Source organism: Salvia hispanica, chromosome 1 (genome assembly GCF_023119035.1).
Source record: "Salvia hispanica cultivar TCC Black 2014 chromosome 1, UniMelb_Shisp_WGS_1.0, whole genome shotgun sequence".
NCBI classification, from domain to species: Eukaryota; Viridiplantae; Streptophyta; class Magnoliopsida; order Lamiales; family Lamiaceae; genus Salvia; species Salvia hispanica.
Window position 1 is genome coordinate 519,526 of NC_062965.1, and position 20,675 is coordinate 540,200.

General features: G+C 34.9%; 4 protein-coding genes and 1 long non-coding RNA gene across 6 annotated transcripts in view; 1 reads left to right on the forward strand and 4 right to left on the reverse strand.

Annotated features, from left to right (window-relative positions):
- Nucleotides 1–20,675, forward strand: part of LOC125218492 (putative disease resistance protein RGA3) — a 112,556-nt gene that overhangs the window by 84,762 nt on the left and 7,119 nt on the right. The window lies entirely within an intron of this gene.
- LOC125218546 (putative disease resistance protein RGA3) lies at nucleotides 1,704–9,576 on the reverse strand. The gene is made up of 5 exons (XM_048120234.1): nucleotides 9,537–9,576; nucleotides 3,838–7,604; nucleotides 2,968–3,697; nucleotides 2,105–2,169; nucleotides 1,704–1,981 (listed from the first exon to the last, which is right to left on the reverse strand). Exon 2 carries the CDS (start codon nucleotides 7,587–7,589, stop codon nucleotides 5,838–5,840), a length of 1,752 nt encoding a protein of 583 aa, XP_047976191.1. The 5' UTR covers nucleotides 7,590–7,604; nucleotides 9,537–9,576; the 3' UTR covers nucleotides 1,704–1,981; nucleotides 2,105–2,169; nucleotides 2,968–3,697; nucleotides 3,838–5,837.
- LOC125206778 (disease resistance protein RUN1-like) lies at nucleotides 3,408–5,138 on the reverse strand. Its single transcript, XM_048106007.1, has 2 exons — nucleotides 4,401–5,138; nucleotides 3,408–3,608 (listed from the first exon to the last, which is right to left on the reverse strand). The coding sequence occupies exons 1-2, from the start codon at nucleotides 5,136–5,138 to the stop codon at nucleotides 3,408–3,410; spliced, it is 939 nt and encodes a 312-aa protein (XP_047961964.1).
- LOC125218626 lies at nucleotides 15,177–15,891 on the reverse strand. The gene is made up of 3 exons (XR_007175992.1): nucleotides 15,756–15,891; nucleotides 15,600–15,673; nucleotides 15,177–15,501 (listed from the first exon to the last, which is right to left on the reverse strand). It is a non-coding gene; the product is annotated as an uncharacterized LOC125218626 (long non-coding RNA).
- LOC125206915 (disease resistance protein RGA2-like) lies at nucleotides 16,005–20,500 on the reverse strand. The gene is made up of 5 exons (XM_048106131.1): nucleotides 20,468–20,500; nucleotides 19,684–20,028; nucleotides 18,703–19,540; nucleotides 16,156–17,657; nucleotides 16,005–16,067 (listed from the first exon to the last, which is right to left on the reverse strand). Exons 1-5 carry the CDS (start codon nucleotides 20,498–20,500, stop codon nucleotides 16,005–16,007), a joined length of 2,781 nt encoding a protein of 926 aa, XP_047962088.1.

Consider the following 20,675-nt stretch of genomic DNA (forward strand, 5'->3'; position numbering starts at 1 on the left):
TTGAGGTGGTTAAAACGGAGAGGATATATGCTGATCAGAGAATCAACACACCATTCCATTCATCCAAGATAAGTCGAGTTTCTTCATCAAAGAATTGAGTGAAACACTTGTAAAATAGCTAGAGAGTTTTGTATCATTCCTGATCTGAGTTTTGAAATATAGGATACATTGAATAGCTAGTTTTTTTTTATTGTGATGCATGGCTCTATATCGGATTATAACTGCGATCAAGATTGTGATCAATTGGGTCCATCACATCTGGTCAAGGCTCGTGCTTGTGGTTCCTGAATCTTGCTAGGTTTACAAAATACCGCCATTTGTGGGAAGTTTGGCGATCCACAATGACAATGACAAGGTTTGATATGGAGCAGTATTTTGGACTATGGCGCATAAAAATGAAAGCGATACTTATTCAGCAAGGACTTTGGGAGGCACTGGAGTTTGAAGAAAAACATATGGGGCAGAAGGTGGATGAAAAGTCCACCATTACAAAGCAAGAAGTGATGGAGAAGGCGCATAACGCCATTATTCTCACTTTCTCAGTCTTGGAGATGGAGTTTTGAGGGAGGTCTCTAAGGAGAAGACTGCGGCTGTAGTTTGGGCAAAACTTGAGTCAATTTACATAACCAAGTATTTAGCCAACATGCTATTAATGAAGCAAAGATGTATAATACTCCTTCAAATTCCAAGATGGGAGATGAATATCTGATCAAGAGTTCTCCAAGGCAGTGGATGATTTGGAGAACATTGATATGGCCATAGAAGATGAAGAAAAGGCCATTGTTCCTACAGAACTTCTTGCCTAAGAGTTTTGATCAATTAAATGATGCTATGCTCTATGGAAGAGATAACAAACACAATTACACAGGAAGAAGTTTATGTCTGCCTTTAAGACAAAAGGAGTCCTAGAAATGAAGCTTGAAGTCCACTAATCAAATGGCAGAGAGCCTAAATGTAAAGAATCAAGGCAAGAAAGATTTCAAGAAGAAATTTCAGAAAAAGAAATTAAATCTTGCGAATCCTGCAGATGGAAAGGAGATTGGATTTGTCACTATTGCAAGAAACTTGGACATCTAAAGGAAAACTGCTATGCTTGGAAAAGAAAGTCAGAGGATTGATCGCATGCATTACATACCTTTTGTTATCTCGAGAGTCAAACATTTCACCCGATCAGGTAAAATAAATCACCAATAACAAACATTTACGATAACAAAAATCTACAATAACAAACACTTGCGATAGCAAAATTTTCTTTTAAACACGCGAATCGGATATGCTTTTTTCCAAAGCTTGAATTTAAAAAAAAAAAAGTTTTTAATTTTGGAAACCTATATTGTATAATCTCCCAAAATAGAAAAAACCTGACACTAGACTAGTTGGCCATAACCCTTAGCGCAAAGTATGATTTTTCCATCCTTATAGTAGCATGCATAATAACCAACTAATAAATCAACAGCATAAATCCATTTAAAGGAAAACTAAATAAAAAATCAAAAACCAGCAAAGTAAAAAAAGGCCAAGATCTCTCAGATGTATGGGTAGACATACCTTAGAGCTCTTCACAATATCTCTTCTTCTTCTTCTTTGCTCTGCGCTCTTGTAGTGAATAGGCAATGGAATTTGTCTTCTCCTTCTTGCACATGATATATACCTAATGACTGATATAATATTGAATATATTGAATTAATTAATATATTATCTCCTGGCACATAACAACAAACTTGGGTTCCCATGCGTCTGAATCACCAAGACGTTTCAAGAGCTCGTGAACAAACCAGTTCCACAAATAAAGAGGGGCAACGGCGAACGAAAAATTGCTTCCAAGGTTTGGTTGGTGCGTGTATGGCGAGCATGGCAACGTCAACACGACTGGTTGGTGGGATCTTTGGAACTGTGACTTACTCAACGACTGGTATGATTTTATTCTGATATATGACTGCTTTTGGTATTTCACCACAGTTTCCTCATGTTGTTTTGATGCCTACATTAACAATTTGTTAATACAACTATGATGTCCTAATTAATGGATATTTGAAGATCAAATCTTGAAAGAACTCATTTTGCTCCCTGAGTGTGGCATGTGCATGTAGTAAGCTTCATTTACCTTTTGTGTTCTGCTCCATACCTCGAAACCTATCACTTCGTTGGTCGAGGGGAATCAAAGAGGCTCTAGATGTTCACAAGTAAATATTGTTAGGAGATGTTTCCTCTTGAAGATTAGCCTAATATATAAAAATAGTACTCCATCCGATCTCCTCTATCTCATTAGAGTAAGACTATGGTGTAAAGGTGTGTGGCCCTCATTAGCAAAAAAGAAAAATAAGCCAATTTTAACGGATTTGGGATCCCTGCTGTGGAGAAAAGAAGCACAGCAGGGGTGCTGTTCCTAACAGCATAACATTTCATTAAAAAGAATTTGATATTTCAATATTATAATAAGTTAAATATTAAGTTGTGAGGAACATCATCCCTATGCTTCTACCCACAGCAGCGGATCCAAATCCAATTTTAACAGAACAACTCAAAAAGGAAAGTATGTCTAATCTACTGTTTACTAAGGATGGATTGAAACTTTGGGATATGATAAGCCTTTTGCTTAATTTCCACAAGTTATGATTATTTGCTTGATTTGTATTCTATGGAAAGGGGCAACTTAGCACAGAACTCTTGGTGATAAAGATAAAAGTATCCAATCATGTACATTCTCAAGAATCCTTTGATTCTTGTTTTCAATAAAAGCATTCAAAATGGCACCAACAAAATATGCACATAATCATTTTATATTAAACTACCCGTATAGTATGAAACAAGAATACACAATAGAACATCCAATTTGAGTAATAAATGTTGGGATATTAATTTGCAAAGAAATGTGTGAAAGAAATTGGAATCCACATCCTCTTCAATTAATAATCCCATCAAGAAAAAGCAAAGAAAGAAAAGAGAATGCAATGTGAGGTTTCTTACCAGTATTAATGAAAAACACTGCATTTTAGGAGCGGAGCATGCAGCAGCAGTGGATAAGTCTTGCTATTCCCACAACTGAAAATGAGCAGAAATGTCTGAAAGAAATTGGAATTCACATCCTCAAAAATAGGATGCTTGAAATGTGTGAAATGTAAGTAGTGTTTGTAGTGTGTGAAATGTGTAGTGTGTGTGAAATTTATGTAGAGTGTGAAATGTGTGAAGTGTGTAGTGTGTGCAGTGGATATATAGTGAAATTCGATGTCCGTGTTCTAACATATCTAGATTATTCATGTTAATATCTGGGTAATGAAATTCAGGTCCAATCTGCCTAGCTTGCATATAGGAAATCATCATAAAAAAAACTATTATTATAAAAATGACATATTATGTTATGCATTCTGAGAGTTATAAAAATGCCCAACAAGATTATTTAATGAAAGTCAAGTTGCAGAGGAGAATGGGAGCTCACCATTTAAAAGAATACACCTCAATTGCGAGGCCTGAATCTCACAGGTAAGTGACGGAATGATCTCTTCCCTCTTATACAACAAATCCTCCAATGCCAACACCTTCTCCTGATCATGTGCCATTTTCTCCTCTGCGAACCTCTTAAACTGCCTTGCCTCCATTTGAACCTCTGCCTTCGCTCATTCTCAACAATGACGAGATACACAAGAGCCGACAAGGATTAAAAGCATCAAACAATCACAATATTGACTCAGGCATCCTCCTTCAATTATCAAACACAACAAGGATTAATGGAGAAAAGTTAAATCAACAAGTCAATGAAAGTCAATATAATGTGGTGGTGAGGAAATAGACATGCAACTGTTTCTATAAAATGAAACAAGAAAATGTATTCATACTCACTTATTATGCGTCCATCAATCTTAATGTAGTTGATATGGGAAATGTTGGGCCATTGGGAATCAGCTGCATCACTTTGTTGTTCAATACTTATTTCTGGGCAGCCTCTAATAATTAAGTATTGAAGTGATGTGAGGCCCCGCAGTGCATGTAGACTCCTTAACTTCTTGCAATTATATATAACCAACCATCTTAGAGATGAGAGGTTCCCCAACCATTCAGGCAACTCTTCCATTCCATAATTCTCTATCTCTAACCTTCTAATAGAGGTGAAATGTTGAATTGATTCTGGCAAATTTCCCCAAGCTTCCCTCCCTTTCAATTCTAAATACCAAAGTGAGTGGGAGTTGCATCTTTGCAATAAGCTATCAACAGTCTCCATAGATCCCTCCATACTAACATCTATTTTTAAATCTATAACTAGAAAATATGGCCATAAATTGAGAAAAACCAATAATTTCTAAACATGTTAGACGAGGCAATTTTGGCAGACAATCAATTATCCCGGGTAGATTCTTTAGGCTACTTAAATTCTTCAACTCCAGTTTCTCAAGCAAGGATCCTACCATTTCACATGGTAAATACATCAAAGCTTTGCATTCACAAATCTCCAATATTTTAAGACATGCAAGGCTTCCTTGTGATTGTTGTGCACCAATATCTGCTACTCGTTCCAAATTTGGACAGTCCCTTATAATCAACTTCTCCAAAGAATTGAGGGTGCCTAGACCATCTGGTAATTCTCTCAAATTGGAACACATTCTTATACGTAACTCCAAGAGATTGGGATTGTTACGTAATAGCCAATCTGGGAGATATTCCAGATCATCTATTCCTTCTAAGCAAAGCTCTGTTAGCAACTTTAATTTCGTCTTCAATATGCATGTTAAAGGCATGCTCCCAGTCTCCATGATTATCAAACTTTTGATGCTTGACCCCGTATGATTAGGAAAACTCATCAATTGCTTGCACTGAGAGATCTCCAAGTGCTGGAGGTTAGGAAATACCTGCACATCACTTGCACCTTCAGAATCAACTTCTGCCCACTTTGTAAGCTTAGGCATTTCGACCAACACGAGCCTTTCTAGAGCTTGAAAAATAATACCGGTCCCTTCATTCACTAATCCATAGAAAGAAGAATTTATTGCCTTCAAATTTCTCAATCCTTCTAACCAGAGAGACTTGAGATTTGGCAACTGCCCAAACATTGGGATTTCTTCACATTCTGAGCACTTGAAGAGTTTTATCTCAACCAACTTGTTAAGTGGTACCCAACAGCCTTGAGGTACATTTTCAACTGCCATCTTCTGAATCCATGATGGAAATTTTTTGCCTTTGAATCCTTTCAATCACTAACTTTCTAAGATTTGAGTGTGGTTGAAGACCTTCCAACACATTCACATCATTTGGAGTTTCACCTTCTCTATCCTCATTCCATGTCAAACGCAACTCCAATATTTTTGACTTGTTAGATAGACTTGCTTTCTCAGCCTCTTCCTTGTTTTCAACCCTTTCAAGCTTAGAAATTTCCAATTTTCCTTTGAGACCATTCAAACTCCCGAGCTCTTCTATTTTGCATCCATTCTTGATGCCAACTAAAAAATACTCTAGCGTCTGGAGAGAATTTAAACTCCCAATCTCGGCGGACAACTTTACACCATCATCAATATAAAGATGCCTTAAATTAATCAAGTACTTCATAGTACTAGGCAGTTTCCTCAATCTTCTTGTACCTGCGTTTAATGTTTGCAACTGATGGAGTTCACCAATCCAGACCGGCAAATATTTGATACGCGTCGATGAAATATCAAGTTTTCTTAAATGTATCAACTTCCGTATCAAACTTGGCAACTTTCTACATTTATCGTCAGCAAGAATTAAAACATGTAGATGATTGAAATCAGCAAACATGTTACCATAAATTCTTCCCTCAAACAGTAATGTACGCAAATATTTTGCCACTTCTTTTGGAATACGACATTTTCCATCATGAATCATGTATCTCACAAGGCTCCCAACTTCTGCATTATTAGAGGAACCTGAAATTGAAAACATGTGAGATCATGCACAAGATCGTGCATCACAAAACTCTCTACATTTCCATAATCATCTATTTCTGCAACTTGCAGTAGAGAGTTGTGCAGAAGAACTTTCACAAATTTGTCTCCTAAGCACTCCATTTCACTACTTCTATTAGCTTCAAGAAATCCTTCCGCCATCCAATACTCAATCAGTTCCCGACTTTTGATTTTGCGACCTTTAGGAAAGACCGAACAACATGCAAAACACTTCTTGAGTGACGGCAGAGACAAATTATCAAAGCTCAACTTCAGTATCTTTGTGATACGATCCCCATTATCATGTGAAAGCCATTTCTCTTCGATCGAGAGCCATTCATCTTCCAATTTATTGCATAGTGCTCCACCAACCACATTAGTAGCTAATGGCAAACCTTGACATCTTGTTGCAATCTTTCTTCCTATTTCCTCAAACTCTAATGGAATATCCTTTTTTCCAAAAGTTTTTGCTTGGATTATTGACCAACAATCTTCATGTGATAATCCTTTGAGGTCATGTTTATGAAATGATTGCATAGTTGAAGCGACTTCCATATTTCTAGTGGTAATGACAATTGCATTCCTCTTGGTAGAAGTGACGCCAACCAACGAATTGATAAAATCATCCCATTTGGGATGATCTTGATTCCAAACATCATCGAGAATAAGAAGGTATTTTTGATCTTTTAAAGCCTTTTTCAGCCTTTTCAGAATAGCTTGCCTACTCTCGACCTCAACTTGATCATGAGAATTCTTTTTTACAAAATCTTGCCTACTCTCATCAACTTGACCAAACGAAGCCTTTTTCAAAAAATCCAGCCTACTCTGAACTTTAACTTGACCAAAAGAAGTCTTTCTCAGAAACTCTTGCCTACTCTGATCTTCAACTTGATCAGAAGAATTGGTTTTGGGAATATCTTGGCTACTCTCAGATTCAACTTGATCAGAAGAAGTCAACTCGTTGAGAATTTTCTTGAAAAGAATGATTGGATCAAAAATTTGAGAAACATGCACCCAAATATGTGATCCAAACTGACTCTTTTCCTTTAGAATATGAAAGACTTTCCTAGTCAAAGTTGTCTTCCCCAATCCTCCCATTCCAACAATGGCAAAGAAAGAAATTACACCTTCATTAGTTGCGGTAATAGTGTTAATATTGTCAACTATTTCCGACACCAACTCATCTCTTCCAACGAAAATTTGATCATTTGAGAAGGAATCAGTTTCAAAAGCAGCATGAGGCAATTTTGGCACATCGTCGGCAAGCCTCTCTTTAAGGCCAAGCTCGGCTCCCTCTTTTTTAACATACTCCAAATTCTCATTGATTTCTTGGATTTTAAGAGCTATATTTCTTGGATGCGCAATATGACTCAAGGATGAGAAGCATGAGAGTACCTTTTCATTCATGGGCTTGATGGACTTGATTTGTTTGGAGAGGTGATGATAGTTGAGCTCATCCAAAACGTTGTCAGCATCCAACGCCACATCTTCGAGCCTTCTCAGCCAGCTTTTGACAGCCCCACTGGGAATGGTACGGCTCTCAGCATCGTTCAACAATTGCTGGATCGTTTCTAAACTCCCAGCTAGCTTTTCTGCTTCTTTGTCGAGTCCTCGGATTAGTGAGATCTCTTTCTTTGAATGGTCGATGAGGTTTTGAACTAAAACTTGAATGACTGCGGCGACAGCTTCTCCTTCCATTGTTTGAGCTTGTAACTGAATTGGAAAGAGAAATGGATAATTGGTAACGAGAGAATGAGAGAGTTGGAAGAGAATGGGATAAGGATAAGTGGTTTGATGCAGTATAGTTTACAGCCTTTCATTCAAGATATTTTGCTTTCATTTTCTTCTATTCCATTCCTTTCTTTAAATTAGAGAACTTTGAAACCACATAAATTTTAAGATAAAATTCTTAAAATAAGGAAAAAGAAGAGGAAAAATAGTTAAAAGTAAAAGAAAGGAAGATAAAAAATAGTAGAATTACTTATTATTGAATTATACGATCAACATAATTAATTATAGAAATTATAAATAAAGTGATATGTAAGGATAATATACGATTCACAAATTTAGTTGTGGATTGCCAATTGTAATTAGCACTTTTAATAATCAAGTGTTTGCCAAAATCAAAGCTCCTTTCTCGTGGAAGATTATCAATTCTTAACTTATACTCCTCAAGTTATGAAATAAATTTGTCATTTCATGTACTGAGCTAATTTTAGTCCATTTATACAGTCTGGAATTTCAAAGCTTCCATGCCTCTATATTTGATCACATAGTATTTTCATAAAAATTCTCTTATGCTCCAAACACGCGCAACAGCCACAAGTCGGCCGAGTCCTCCACCGGATATGTGCGCAAGTCCAGTTCGGGTCACGAAGTGTCGCCGACTCTCTCTACTGCTTCAACACGATGGGGGTGTGAAATTCTTCAGTTTGATGTGAAGCAAGGAGTGCTCATTTTTGAACCGGGAGATTTTATGAGTATTGTTTGTGGTGCATTTAAATGGCATTATGACCGTCCATTTTACTTGTCTAACGGTAAGGCACATCATGTTGAAGGAGTTTGGTGTGCTGCAACTGTCCTCCTTAATCTATACGGCGATGCTCGCACCATACCACCGGACGATCCATTTTCCAGCCGAGCCTTGAACTATGGGCTGTCCGACATTGAAGTTATTGGAAGAGAAAGTACTGATGTTAATTTGAAGAAAAGGAATGATGTTGGTGCTAATGGAGACGAGCTTGATGAGAATGACGAGTTATTCCACAAAAATGACTTTTCTATGCAAACGCAGGCAAAGTTAACAGCATGTTATTATCACAGAGGACCTGATTTGGTGGTTGTGGTGTTCTCTAATGGGGTATTTGCATTGTATCGGATGCTTGATTTTGTTTGCCTTCACTTGCTATCAATTTCACAAGAGAAAATCACTGCATTCGTTCTTATTTTGCCTTCCACCTTGAGGACAAGGTGGTTTTCATCAGTGGGGAGTTGATAGGGTCCTCAATTCAGCAAATATCGTCGAAGATCATCTCCAATATATCTTTCATGAATTTATTTGATAAAGAGTATCTTTTATTTTAGTTAGTTATCTTTACTTATTCTCCATATCTTTTGTAATCTTTTGTTTTAATTATCTTTCTTGATTAGCAAGACTATGTTAGGGTTTAGGATTCTATATAATAGAATTCAATCGCATTTTCATTCATTGAGAAATAAAGTTAATTACTTGTTCTCATTCTCGTTTCTGGCGGAAATCGCCCCTACCACCTCAACTAGGGTTTATCTTTTTCAATATTTCTTCGTTCAAATCGTGGTGCTCAGGCTCAATAGGTCAAGGACCTATCACAATCACACACTCACATTCAACAGTTTGGATTTGATTTGACGAGAGTGGAACCTATGCACGTATGGTCCATCTTGCTCGAGGACAAGCAACAAGACTTAAGTTTGTGGTTATTTCATATTAATCAAATAGCGCAAAGTACGATTTTTCCATTGTTAATCTTACACTAGTATTTATAAAATGACAAATCAACAGCGTAAATCCATTTAAAGTAAAACAAAATAAAAATTCACAAACCAGCAGAGTGAAAAAAGGCCAAGATCTCTCAGATGAATGGGTAGAATTATTAGCAGACATACCTTAGAGTTCTTCACAATATCTTTCTTCTTCTTCTTCTTTGCTCTTGTAGATGAATATTGTGAATAGGCAATGGAATTAGTTTTCTCCTTCTTGCACATGATATATGCCTAATGACTGATATAATATTGTATTATATTGAATTAAGTACTAATATATTTGGCATTGCTTAGTTGAAAGTATTGAAAGTGCCAAGATTCCCAGCTGTCATTCAACATAATTAAACATAAATTAATTCCTAGTAGGTAATAGGGGCTTAATTGTCAACTATGGCGGCAGTTTTTGACGACGACATGCTCCAATTAGTCATATAGCTAACTCTCTCCTATTAAACCATCTCACCAATTCAATATTAAATTACACTCCCTCCGTCCCGCTTTAGCAGTTCCATTGACTTTTTTACCCTTTTTTTGTAGAAATGATAAAAAATAGTTGAAGTAGAGAAATGGTAAAGTAAGAGAGACAATAATGTAGATAAGACTCTTCTCTATATTATTCTCTCTTAATTTACCATTTCTCCTCTTTAATTATTTTTTATTATTTTTATAAAAAGATGACAGAAAAGTCAATGGGACTGCTAAAGCGGGACGGAGGGAGTATCTTATTGTTTTATCTAAGAAACCAATTAAAGCCTATATAAACGGATATTAAAGTGCGCTTTGGTAGCATCCAAATTCTGATGTTTTGAAATTAAGTGTGCCTCCTATTAATTTATATACCCACTAGGCCACTACACGATATTTCAAATTGAACCCACCCTAGATGAAAGAGAAAACAAATATATAAAAACACGATAGCGAAATAACATTATAATGCGCTATAACAACTTAGGCTACAAGATTATTCAAAATTATAATTAAATATGTAGAATTATTAAAATATACTGTCTATTTTCTTACCTGTAATTATTTTTTTATTAATTCCAAGCAAATAAACTTAAATTTTTTTAATTCTATAATTTCCGTTGTTATTTTTCAAACAAAACAGAAAAGATCTCTATATATTGACTATGAATCAACACACAAACAGAGTAACATCTATATATTCAAATGCCTTAAACGTTAAATATGAATAGAAAAGATCTCTATATATTTTCGTTGTTATTTTCCAAACAAAACAGAAAAGATCTCTATATATTCAAATGTCTTGAACATTAAATATGAGTAGAAAATAAAACGATTTGCTACTCACTATGAATCATAATCTTAATCTCAATGAGTAGAATATAAAAATAAAATGACGATTCGCTACTCATTTTGATTCATAATCTTAATCTCAATGAGCAGAAAATTAAATTGTATAATAACCTTGCCAGGGTCCATGATAACACCAATGGTATCTTCAAAAAATAAAAATCGAGACAATGTTAATAAACAGAAGATGATGATAACAATAATAATAATAATAATAATAATAATAATAATACTAATAATAATAAAAAATTCATACAGAGCCTAAAAGGTTGGGTTTATTTCCATAGCTATAATAAATGTCATTTTTATCACCTTTACATTACTTTCTTTAGTGGGCATGTATGAAGAGCCCCGTATATGGAGCCATATTAATAATTAATACTACTATGTAGAGTTGAATAATTCTCATATTATAAATATATTAAAAAAATAAATATGCCACTATTTTTATATTATGGTTTGCATTTTTTATTCTCTAACTTATTTTTTGTGTCAGTTTCGCATTTGAAAATAAATTAACTGATATGGTTGGAAGTTACAAATCATTGTGCTCTTATAATCATAAATAGTTGTAACCTCCATTTTAATCTTATTTCTTTTTAAAAAATTGATTAGGCTTAAAATTTATAGATATCCAAATTCTTCCCGCAACTTTGAATATTTCAAAATAAGGCCAAACTCGTCTTTTATATTAGTATAGATATAGATTAATTGGTTGGAGGTTAAGTCGAGAGACAAATACTCCTTCCATCACATAAAAATAAATTCTTTTTTCTATTTTAATTCTTCCCATAAAAATAGCTTTTTTCTATTTTGGACAAGTTTTTTTCTCTTAATTTATTTAAAATGTGATAATGAAAATATTGATAGGACATAGTCCATATAAAAACAGAAAGCCCACAAAAATAATTTAGTTCAAAAAGCCCACACAATAATGTATGATTGAAAAGCCTACTCGTTTGGATTTTCCTTTTTGATCTTACTTGGCTAAAATAATGCATGCGTGCTCACTGTGGATATAATGTCATGTGGAAAAATTTAAATGAGTATTAAATAAAATTGAAGGGTATTAATGTCAATTCTCTCTTATTAAAACTTTAAATTTACATAACTCACTCGATTTATATTATTTTTTATCAAAAAATATATCAAATTAAAGGTAATTTTATAAGGATTCTAACGATATCTCACTTGAATATGTTCCGTCGACGTTCGGATGATGAAATTTGATGATTTTTGTTTCAGTTTTTACAACATATTTTTTATCAACAAATACATAAAAAAATCTCAATATAATGCATATAAAATCTCAACATTATGCATATGAAATCTCAACATAATGCATGTGAAATTTCAATAAAACTGTATTGAAATTTTATCTACTATTTATTGAGATTCGTAAGATTTAATCTCAACCACTCATTTTAAGATCTAAGGGTGGAGATTTGGTCTTGATTTTTGATTGTGATGCTATAAGCATTAGAAGATGACCCATAACCAACATATATAATTCTTTTAAATTAATTAATTCCAGCCTAATCTCCAAAAAAGAATTAAACAAGCTGGCCCATTAATTAAACAATTCAAACCCCAAATAAAAATTAGTTTTGGCCCAGAACCAAAATTACCCAATTGACTAACAAAGTAGGGACGGTCCCCTTTCTCATCTTCTCAATCTACATTCTGTAACCCTATTGAGAAGAATATACATTTCTTATTGAAATGGTAACTCATTGACGTTACTCAGAGAGGTGGAAATTTAAGATTTGTTGGGCTACAATTTGAAATGAAGAGCTGATTTTGGGCCTTCTTAAATGTTACGTCAAAAGAATTGGGCTATAATAAAATAAATAGATAGGCCGCAATAGGTTTCCACAATAATTGCCTAATAATTAGAGATGTCAAGTGGGTCGGGCCGGCCCAGTCTAATTAGATTAGAAGATCTTGTGGTTAATATAATGCCAAGTGTAATATATTTTAAATTTAAATAATTATTAATTAAATTAAAAGGGTATTAATGTCAAATCCTATATGTAGTAATTATAACTAACTACTTTCTCTCTCCTCAAAATCATCTCAAATCTTTAAATTTACGTAACTCTCTCAATTTAAATTATTTTTTCGCAAAAAATATATCAAATTAAAGATAATTTAATAAGGATTCCAACGAGATCTCAATTGCATATGTTCCGACGATGTTCGGGTGATGAAATTTGATAAATTATATTTCAATTTTCGTACATGTTGATAAGCAGCTTTTATCAACAAATGCAACAAAAAATCTCAATATATTGTAGGCAAAATCTCAATATTATGCATGTCCAATCTCAATAAAAATGAAAATGTGTTAATATTTTCTTGTCCTTGTATTGATATTCTAATGTCATATTGTTGATATTTGTAATACACAATGTTGATATAAAAAAACAACCACGAAAATTATCATATGATAACATAATGACGATATTACCATTTTGTTGATATTTTGTTTACTATTTATTGAGATTTGTGAGCTTTAATCTCATCCACTCATTTTAGAATTCTCAATAAATGGTGTATAAATTTCCAACATATTTATTTGGAATTCTATGGTGTAAAAATTTACAACATAACTATTTGGAATTCTCAATAAATGGTGTATAAATTCTCAACAGAACTATTTGGAATTCTTAATAAATGGTGTATAAATTCTCAACGTAACTATTTGGAATTCTCAATAAATGGTGTATAAATTCTCAACAAATGGTATATAAATCCTCAACATAACTATTTGGAATTCTCAATAAATGGTGTATAAATTCTCAACATAACTATTTGGAATTCCCAAGCGACAAAATCTTTGGTTGTCTTCTTTATGTTCAATGTTTCTGCCTCCTCCTCGTCTCATTGTTTTCAAAGTTATCGCCATCTTCCTCTGGTCTAGATCTTTTCCCTGTAGTATTTTTGGTAAACATAAACCATGATAATTAATTTAGAAACAAACTCATGACAAGTACTACAATCATTCTAACAGGCTGTTGAATTCACAAATATCAACATACAACATACATTTAGCTAAGACATCATCAACACATATCTAACCCAATATCAACATATAGCTTACCCAATATCAACATAGGGCTTACCCATTATCAACATTTAGCTAAGACATCATCAGCATATACCTTACCCAATATCAACATATAGCTTACCCAATATCAACATAGGGCTTACACATCATCAACATATAGCTTACCCAATATCAACATATACCTTACCCAATATCAACATATAGCTTACACATCATCAACATATAGCTTACCCAATATCAACATTTAGCTACCTCAATATACATATTTGTACTAGATACAAAAGCTTTCTAATATTAACAGAACTTCTAAATAATTCATTATAGCTTCAATCTTTCAGAAAATGAAGATTCACATTCTCATATGCTATCAAATCAGAAATCAATCTACCAACAATACAACTACAGAAGCTTATAAACATATTTCACTAAAATTTGAACCCTAATTCTTTATTGAAATCTGAAATCTCAAACTGCAATGCAAAAAATCAGAAATCGGTAAATCAAATTGAAAAATACCTTTCGATTCAGCAGGAGCATTTATTGCACCTTTTTTGAAGTCGTTCACTGCAAAATAAATCTATTAGTTTCATTTCTATTGAAAATTTAGCAAGTTTAAAGCAAATTTCGGAGTTTAAATTTCATATTTACCGTCGTTTTTCTTCAAATCTGTGAATCTGCCCTAGGTTGAGCTTTTCTTCGTAGGAGAAGGGGAGTTTTCGAGCTGTTCTTCTGTATTTGAGTGAGAGATATGTGTTTTGGAGTAGTGAATCTGGTTTTGGACGGCGAAAGAGATTGAGAGAGGAAATGACGTGAACGGCGACGAGATTGGGAGATTGAGAGAGAAAATGCAGTGAACGGCGACGAGATTGAGAGATTCAGAGAGAAAATGCAGTGAATGGGGATGAGATTGAGAGATTCAGAGAGAAAATTCTGAGAGATTCATAGAGAATGCAGTGGTGAATGGGGCGACAGATTGAGAGAGAAAATGGAGTGAATGGTGTGGTTGTTGAAGGTGGAGTGAATGGTTTGAGAAATGAAATTGAATGTGCGCGCTGAATTTTATGTAAATTGTCCATTTTACCCTTTCGTTGAGATTGTTAATTCAATGTATTGATATTTTTTTATTCAATCTCAGCCTTTGATTTTTAGATCAAAGGGTCCATATTTAGTCTCAATTTGGGATTAAGGGGCTAAACTCATTAGAAGATGACCCATTCAAGTTATGAAAATCATAAAAAAAAAATTAAAAATATCTATTAAACCAATTAAAATTCAAAAAACAAAATTAGCCTTAAATGCTCTATTGGCTGTGAATTTAGACCAAAAATGAGCAGCAGCATATACGACACACTAGAAAATGTTTGTGCATTGCTCAATAATTTAGTGCTCTATTGCTATAAAAACAGTCTTATCTTAATATAATCTTAGGCCTTCACGTGTGGGCCGGAATGACACATCGGACTTCCATCACGTGGATGATCCCATATTAGAAATGGGTCACTCACCCCTTAAAAAGCCTCATAAGGGAGAGGGTTATCCACACTTATATAGAGAAGTTAGGATCATCACCAAGCCGACGTGGGACAAGGATTAGGAGAATTTAACAGCAATTTACAGTCTCAACAGCTAACAGAAAACACTTTATTTTGGGAGCAGATCAATGCAGCTAAATGGAGAAATGGATAAGTCTTGCTATTCCCACAACTGAAAATGAGCAGAAATGTCTGAAACACATTGGTATCCACATCCTCTTCAACAAAAAGCAAAGAAAGAAAAGAGAATTGCAATGTGAGGTTTCTTACCAGTAAACATTAAGTGTGGTTGAGCAATTAGAGGCACCCACTCATCAAACTCTTACTATGTTTTCTCCTTCTTCCTTCAATGATTAATGGAGACAGAGATAAATCAATAAGTCAATGAAAGTCAACATAATCTGGCGAATATGTATTAATACTCACCTACTATTTCTCCATCAATCAGAATGAAGTTGATATGAGAAATGTTGGGCCATTGGGAATCAGCTACATCACTTTGTTGTTCAATACTTATTTCTGGGCAGCCTCTAAAATCTAAGTATCGAAGTGATGTGAGGCCCCGCATTGCATTTAGACTGCTTAGCTTCTTGCAATTATATACACGCAATTCCCTTAGAGATGAGAGGTTCCCCAACCATTCAGGCAACTCTTCCATTCCATAATTCTCTATCCTTAACCATTTAATAGAGGTGAGATGTTGAATTGATTCTGGCAAATTTCCCCAAGCTTCTCTCCCTTTCAATTGTAATCGACTAAGTGAGTGGGAGTTGCATCTTTGCAATAAGCCTTCAACGGTCTCCATAGATCCCACCCCCATACTAACATCTATTCTTAACTCATAACTACCAAAAGTGGCCATAAATTGAGAATCACCAAAAATATCTAAACGTGATAGACGAGGCAATTTCGGCAGATAATCAATTATTCCGGGTAGATTCTTTAGGCTACTTAAATTCTCCAACTCCAGTTCCTCAAGCAAGGATCCTACCATTTCACATGGTAAATACAGCAAAGCTTTGCATTCACAAATCTCCAATATTTTAAGACATGCAAGGCTCCCTTGTGAATGTTGTGCACCAATACTTGCTACTCGTTCCAAATTTGGACAGTCGCTTATAATCAACTTCTCCAAAGAATTGAGGGTGCCTAGACCATCAGGTAATTCTCTCAAATTGCAACACTTTCTTAGACGTAACTCCAAGAGATTGGGATTGTTATAGAATAGCCAATTTGGGAGATATTTCAGATCATCTATTCCTTCTATCCAAAGCTCTGTCAGCAACTTTAATTTCGTCTTGAATATGCATGTTAAAGGCATGCTCCCAGTCTCCCTGATTATCAAACTTTTGAGGCATGACCCCGAATGATTAGGAAAACTCATCAATTGCTTGCACTGAGAGATCTCCAAGTGTTGGAGGTTAGGAAATACCTTCACATCACTTGCACCTACAGATTCTACTTCTTCCCAATCTGTCAGCTTCTGCATTTCAACCAACACAAGCCTTTCTAGAGCTGGAAAAACAACACGTGTCTCCTCGTTCACTAATCCATAGAAAGAAGAATTTATGGACTTCAAATTTGTCAATCCTTCTAACCACAGAGACTTGAGATTTGGCAACTGCCCAAACATTGGGATTTCTTCACATTCTGAGCACTTGGAGAGTTTTATCTCAATCAACTTGTCAAGTGCTACCCAACAACCTTGAGGCACATTTTCAATTACCATATTTCGCGTCCAGGATGGAAATCTTTTTCCCTTGAACCCTTCAATCTCTAACTTTTTCATATTAGAGTGAGGTTGGAGGCCTTCTAACACATTCTCATGATTTGTAGCTTCAACTTCTCTACGCATGTTCCATGTCAAACGCAACTCCAATAATTTTGACTTTTGAGATAGACTTGCTTTCTCAGCCACCTCCTTGTTTTCAACCTTTTCAAGGTTAGAAATTTCCAATGTTCCTTTGAGACCATTCAAACTTCCAAGCTCTTCAATTTTCCATCCATCTTTCTCACCAACTTTAAAATACTTTAGCGTCTGGAGAGAAGTTAAACTCCCAATCTCGGCAGGCAACTCTACATCATCATCAATATAAAGATGCCTTAAATTAATCAAGTACTTCAAAGTACTAGGCAGTTCCCTCAAGAAGCTTCCTGTACATGCGTTTAATGTTTGCAACTGATGGAGTTCACCAATCCAGTCCGGCAAGTATTCAATCCACGTCGACGAAATATCAAGTTTCCTTAAGTGTATCAACTTCCTTATCGACCTTGGCAACTTAGTACACCAATAACCTTCAAGAACTAAAGCATGTAGACGCTCGAAATCTGCCAACTTGTTAGGATAAATGTCTCTATCTAACAATAACGTACGTAGATATTTTGCCACTTCTTTTGGAATACGACTTTCTCCATAATGTATCATGTATGTCACTCGGCTATCCACGTCTGTAGGCCTGTCAAAATGGATATCGGGTATTGGATATCCGATATCCAAACCCGAAAAAGTCGGATAATTGGATACCCGAAACCCGATTTTTCGGGTATCGGATCGGGATCGGGTAGTGAGAATTTTGGATTATCGGGTATCGGATTACCCGATATCCGATCGGGTATACCCGAATTATCCGATTTATCCGATTTATTTTCTAAAATTAATAAATTATGTTTTTATTATAATTAAATGTAATATAATTTCTTAACTATAATTTAATTAATACTTAATAGTTAGCATATGCTATATGTAATTTACTTTTTTAATTATATTTTAATTTCATTGACTCGTGATATTTATAATTGTGAATTTTTTGATAATATTATTGTTAGATCTTGATTTTTATGAATTATTGAATTGTGATATTTATAAAGGATAAATGTTTGAACTTATAAATTTTGATGGTTATTGACTTATTGTGGATGGATGAAAGATGTTAATATGTATAACTTATGAATTTTGTATTTTTCAAAGTTTGTAGTTATTTTTCATTAAATTCGAACTACTACAAGAATTAGTTATTTTATCTTAAATTTGAGCTACTATAAGAATTTTGTATTTCTAAAAGTTGTAGTTATTTTTACTTGAATATTAGTACTTCAACATTGTATAAAATTTGAATTAAATAATATTAAATAAATTTTAAAAGGTTGTAGTTAATTTTTCAAAAAAAAAAATCAAAATCACAATTGGGACTGGATACCCGATTTTTCGGGACTGGATACCCGAGTCGGGTATCCGGGTACCCGAAATAAAATTCGGGTCGGGTATCGGGTATTGGATTTTGGGAATTTCGGGATCGGGTACCCGAAAATTTCGGATCGGGTATCCGCGGGTACCCAATTTGACAGGCCTACACGTCTGTATTATTAGAGGAACCTGAAATTGAACATGCAAGATCATGCACAAGATCGTGCATCACACAACTCTCTACATTTCCATAATCATCTCTTTCAGCAACTTGTAGTAGAGAGTTGTGTAGAAGAACTTTCATAAATTTGTCGCCTAAGTACTCCATCTCACCGCTTCCATTAGCTTCAAGAAATCCTTCTGCCATCCAATACTCAATCAGTTCTTGACTTTTGATTTTGCGACCTTTAGGAAAAAGCGAACAATATGCAAAACACTTTTTGAGTGACGGTAGAGACAAATTATCAAAGCTCAACTTCAATATCTTTGTGATACGATCCCCTTCATCATGTGAAAGCCATTTCTCTTCGATCGAGAGCCATTCATCTTCCGATTTATTGCATAGTGCTCCACCAACTACATTAGCAGCTAATGGCAAACCTTGACATCTTGTTGCAATTTTCCTCCCTATGGTCTCAAACTCTGATGGAATATCCTCTTTTCCAAAAGCTTTTGCTTTGATTATTGACCAACAATCTTCATGTGATAATCCTTCTAGGTGATGTCTATGAAGTAATTGCATAGTTGAAGCGACTTCCATATTTCTGGTGGTAACAACGATCGCATTTCCCTTGATAGAAGTAACGCCAACCAAAGAATTGATAAAATCATCCCATTTGGGACGATGTTCATTCCAAACATCATCAAGAATGATAAGATATGTTTTTTCTTTTAAAGCCTTTTGAAGCCTTTTCAGAATATCCTGCCTACTCTCAACCTCAACTTGATCATGTGAATTCTTTTTCACAAAATCTTGCCTACTCCAATCATCAACTTGACCAAACGATGCCTTTTTAAGAAATCCTTCCTACTTTGATCTTCAACTTGATCAGAAAAAGTGTTTTCGAGAATATCTTGGCTACTCTCAGTTTCATCATGATCAGAAGAAGTCAACTCCTTGAGGATTTTCTTGAAAATAATTATTGGATCAAAAATTTGAGAAACATGTACCCAAAGATGTGATCCAAAGAGAGTTTTTATCTTTGGATGATGGAAGACATTCCTAGTCAAAGTTGTCTTCCCCAATCCTCCCATTCCCACAATGGCAAAGATAGAAATTACACGTTCATCGGTGGTAGTACCAGTGTTAATAACCTCCACTATTTCCGACACCAACTCATCTCTTCCAATGAAAATTGGATCATGTGAGAAGGAATCGGTTTCAAAAGTAGGCAAAGTTGGCACATTGGTGGCAAGCCTCTCTTTGAGGCCAAGATCGGCTCCCTCTTTTCGAACATACTCCAAATTCTCATTGATTTCTTGGATTTTAAGAGCTATTGTTAAGAACCTAAATTCCTAACGAACCGATAAAACGGAAAATAACAATATAAAAAGAATCTGGCGCCCGTTAGGGTCGGCGGAGAGGTGAATACGGATAAATCCGGCGCCCGTGAGGGTCGGCGGCAGAACGGGGCTGAGCGCGGGAGTATTCCCGTCGGCAGCAATTGATTTGTGATTCAAGCCAAGTTGGGCGAAATACTGATTTCATTAATTGGTTGAATGAATAACCAGATAACAATCTATCCTATTCATAATAAATACTACTACCTAACTTATCTAACAAGAAAAACAATATATAGAAAAGATATCAAATCCCTATAATATCTAAACTAAAGAAAAGTCAAATCAGGCTCGTAACAACTCCCCCACGGTTAAAATCCACCTTGTCCTCAAGGTGGAAACTTCGAAACAAAGAGAGTCGAAAGCTCTCCTCCTGGGTCAAATAAATACGCACTGTCAATGTCTTTGTATCCAAAAACTGAACCATGATCCAATTTTGGCTGTGAACAAAATATGGGATCTTGAGCACTTGGAGTGAACATTTATTGCTCTAATATGACCATTCGATTGACTGTGAACTAGAATCATAGTGAAATCCCCATGGCAAGAAACATACTTGTCAAGTAAAGTCTCCAAATCAACTTTTATCTCCACTTTCGGAT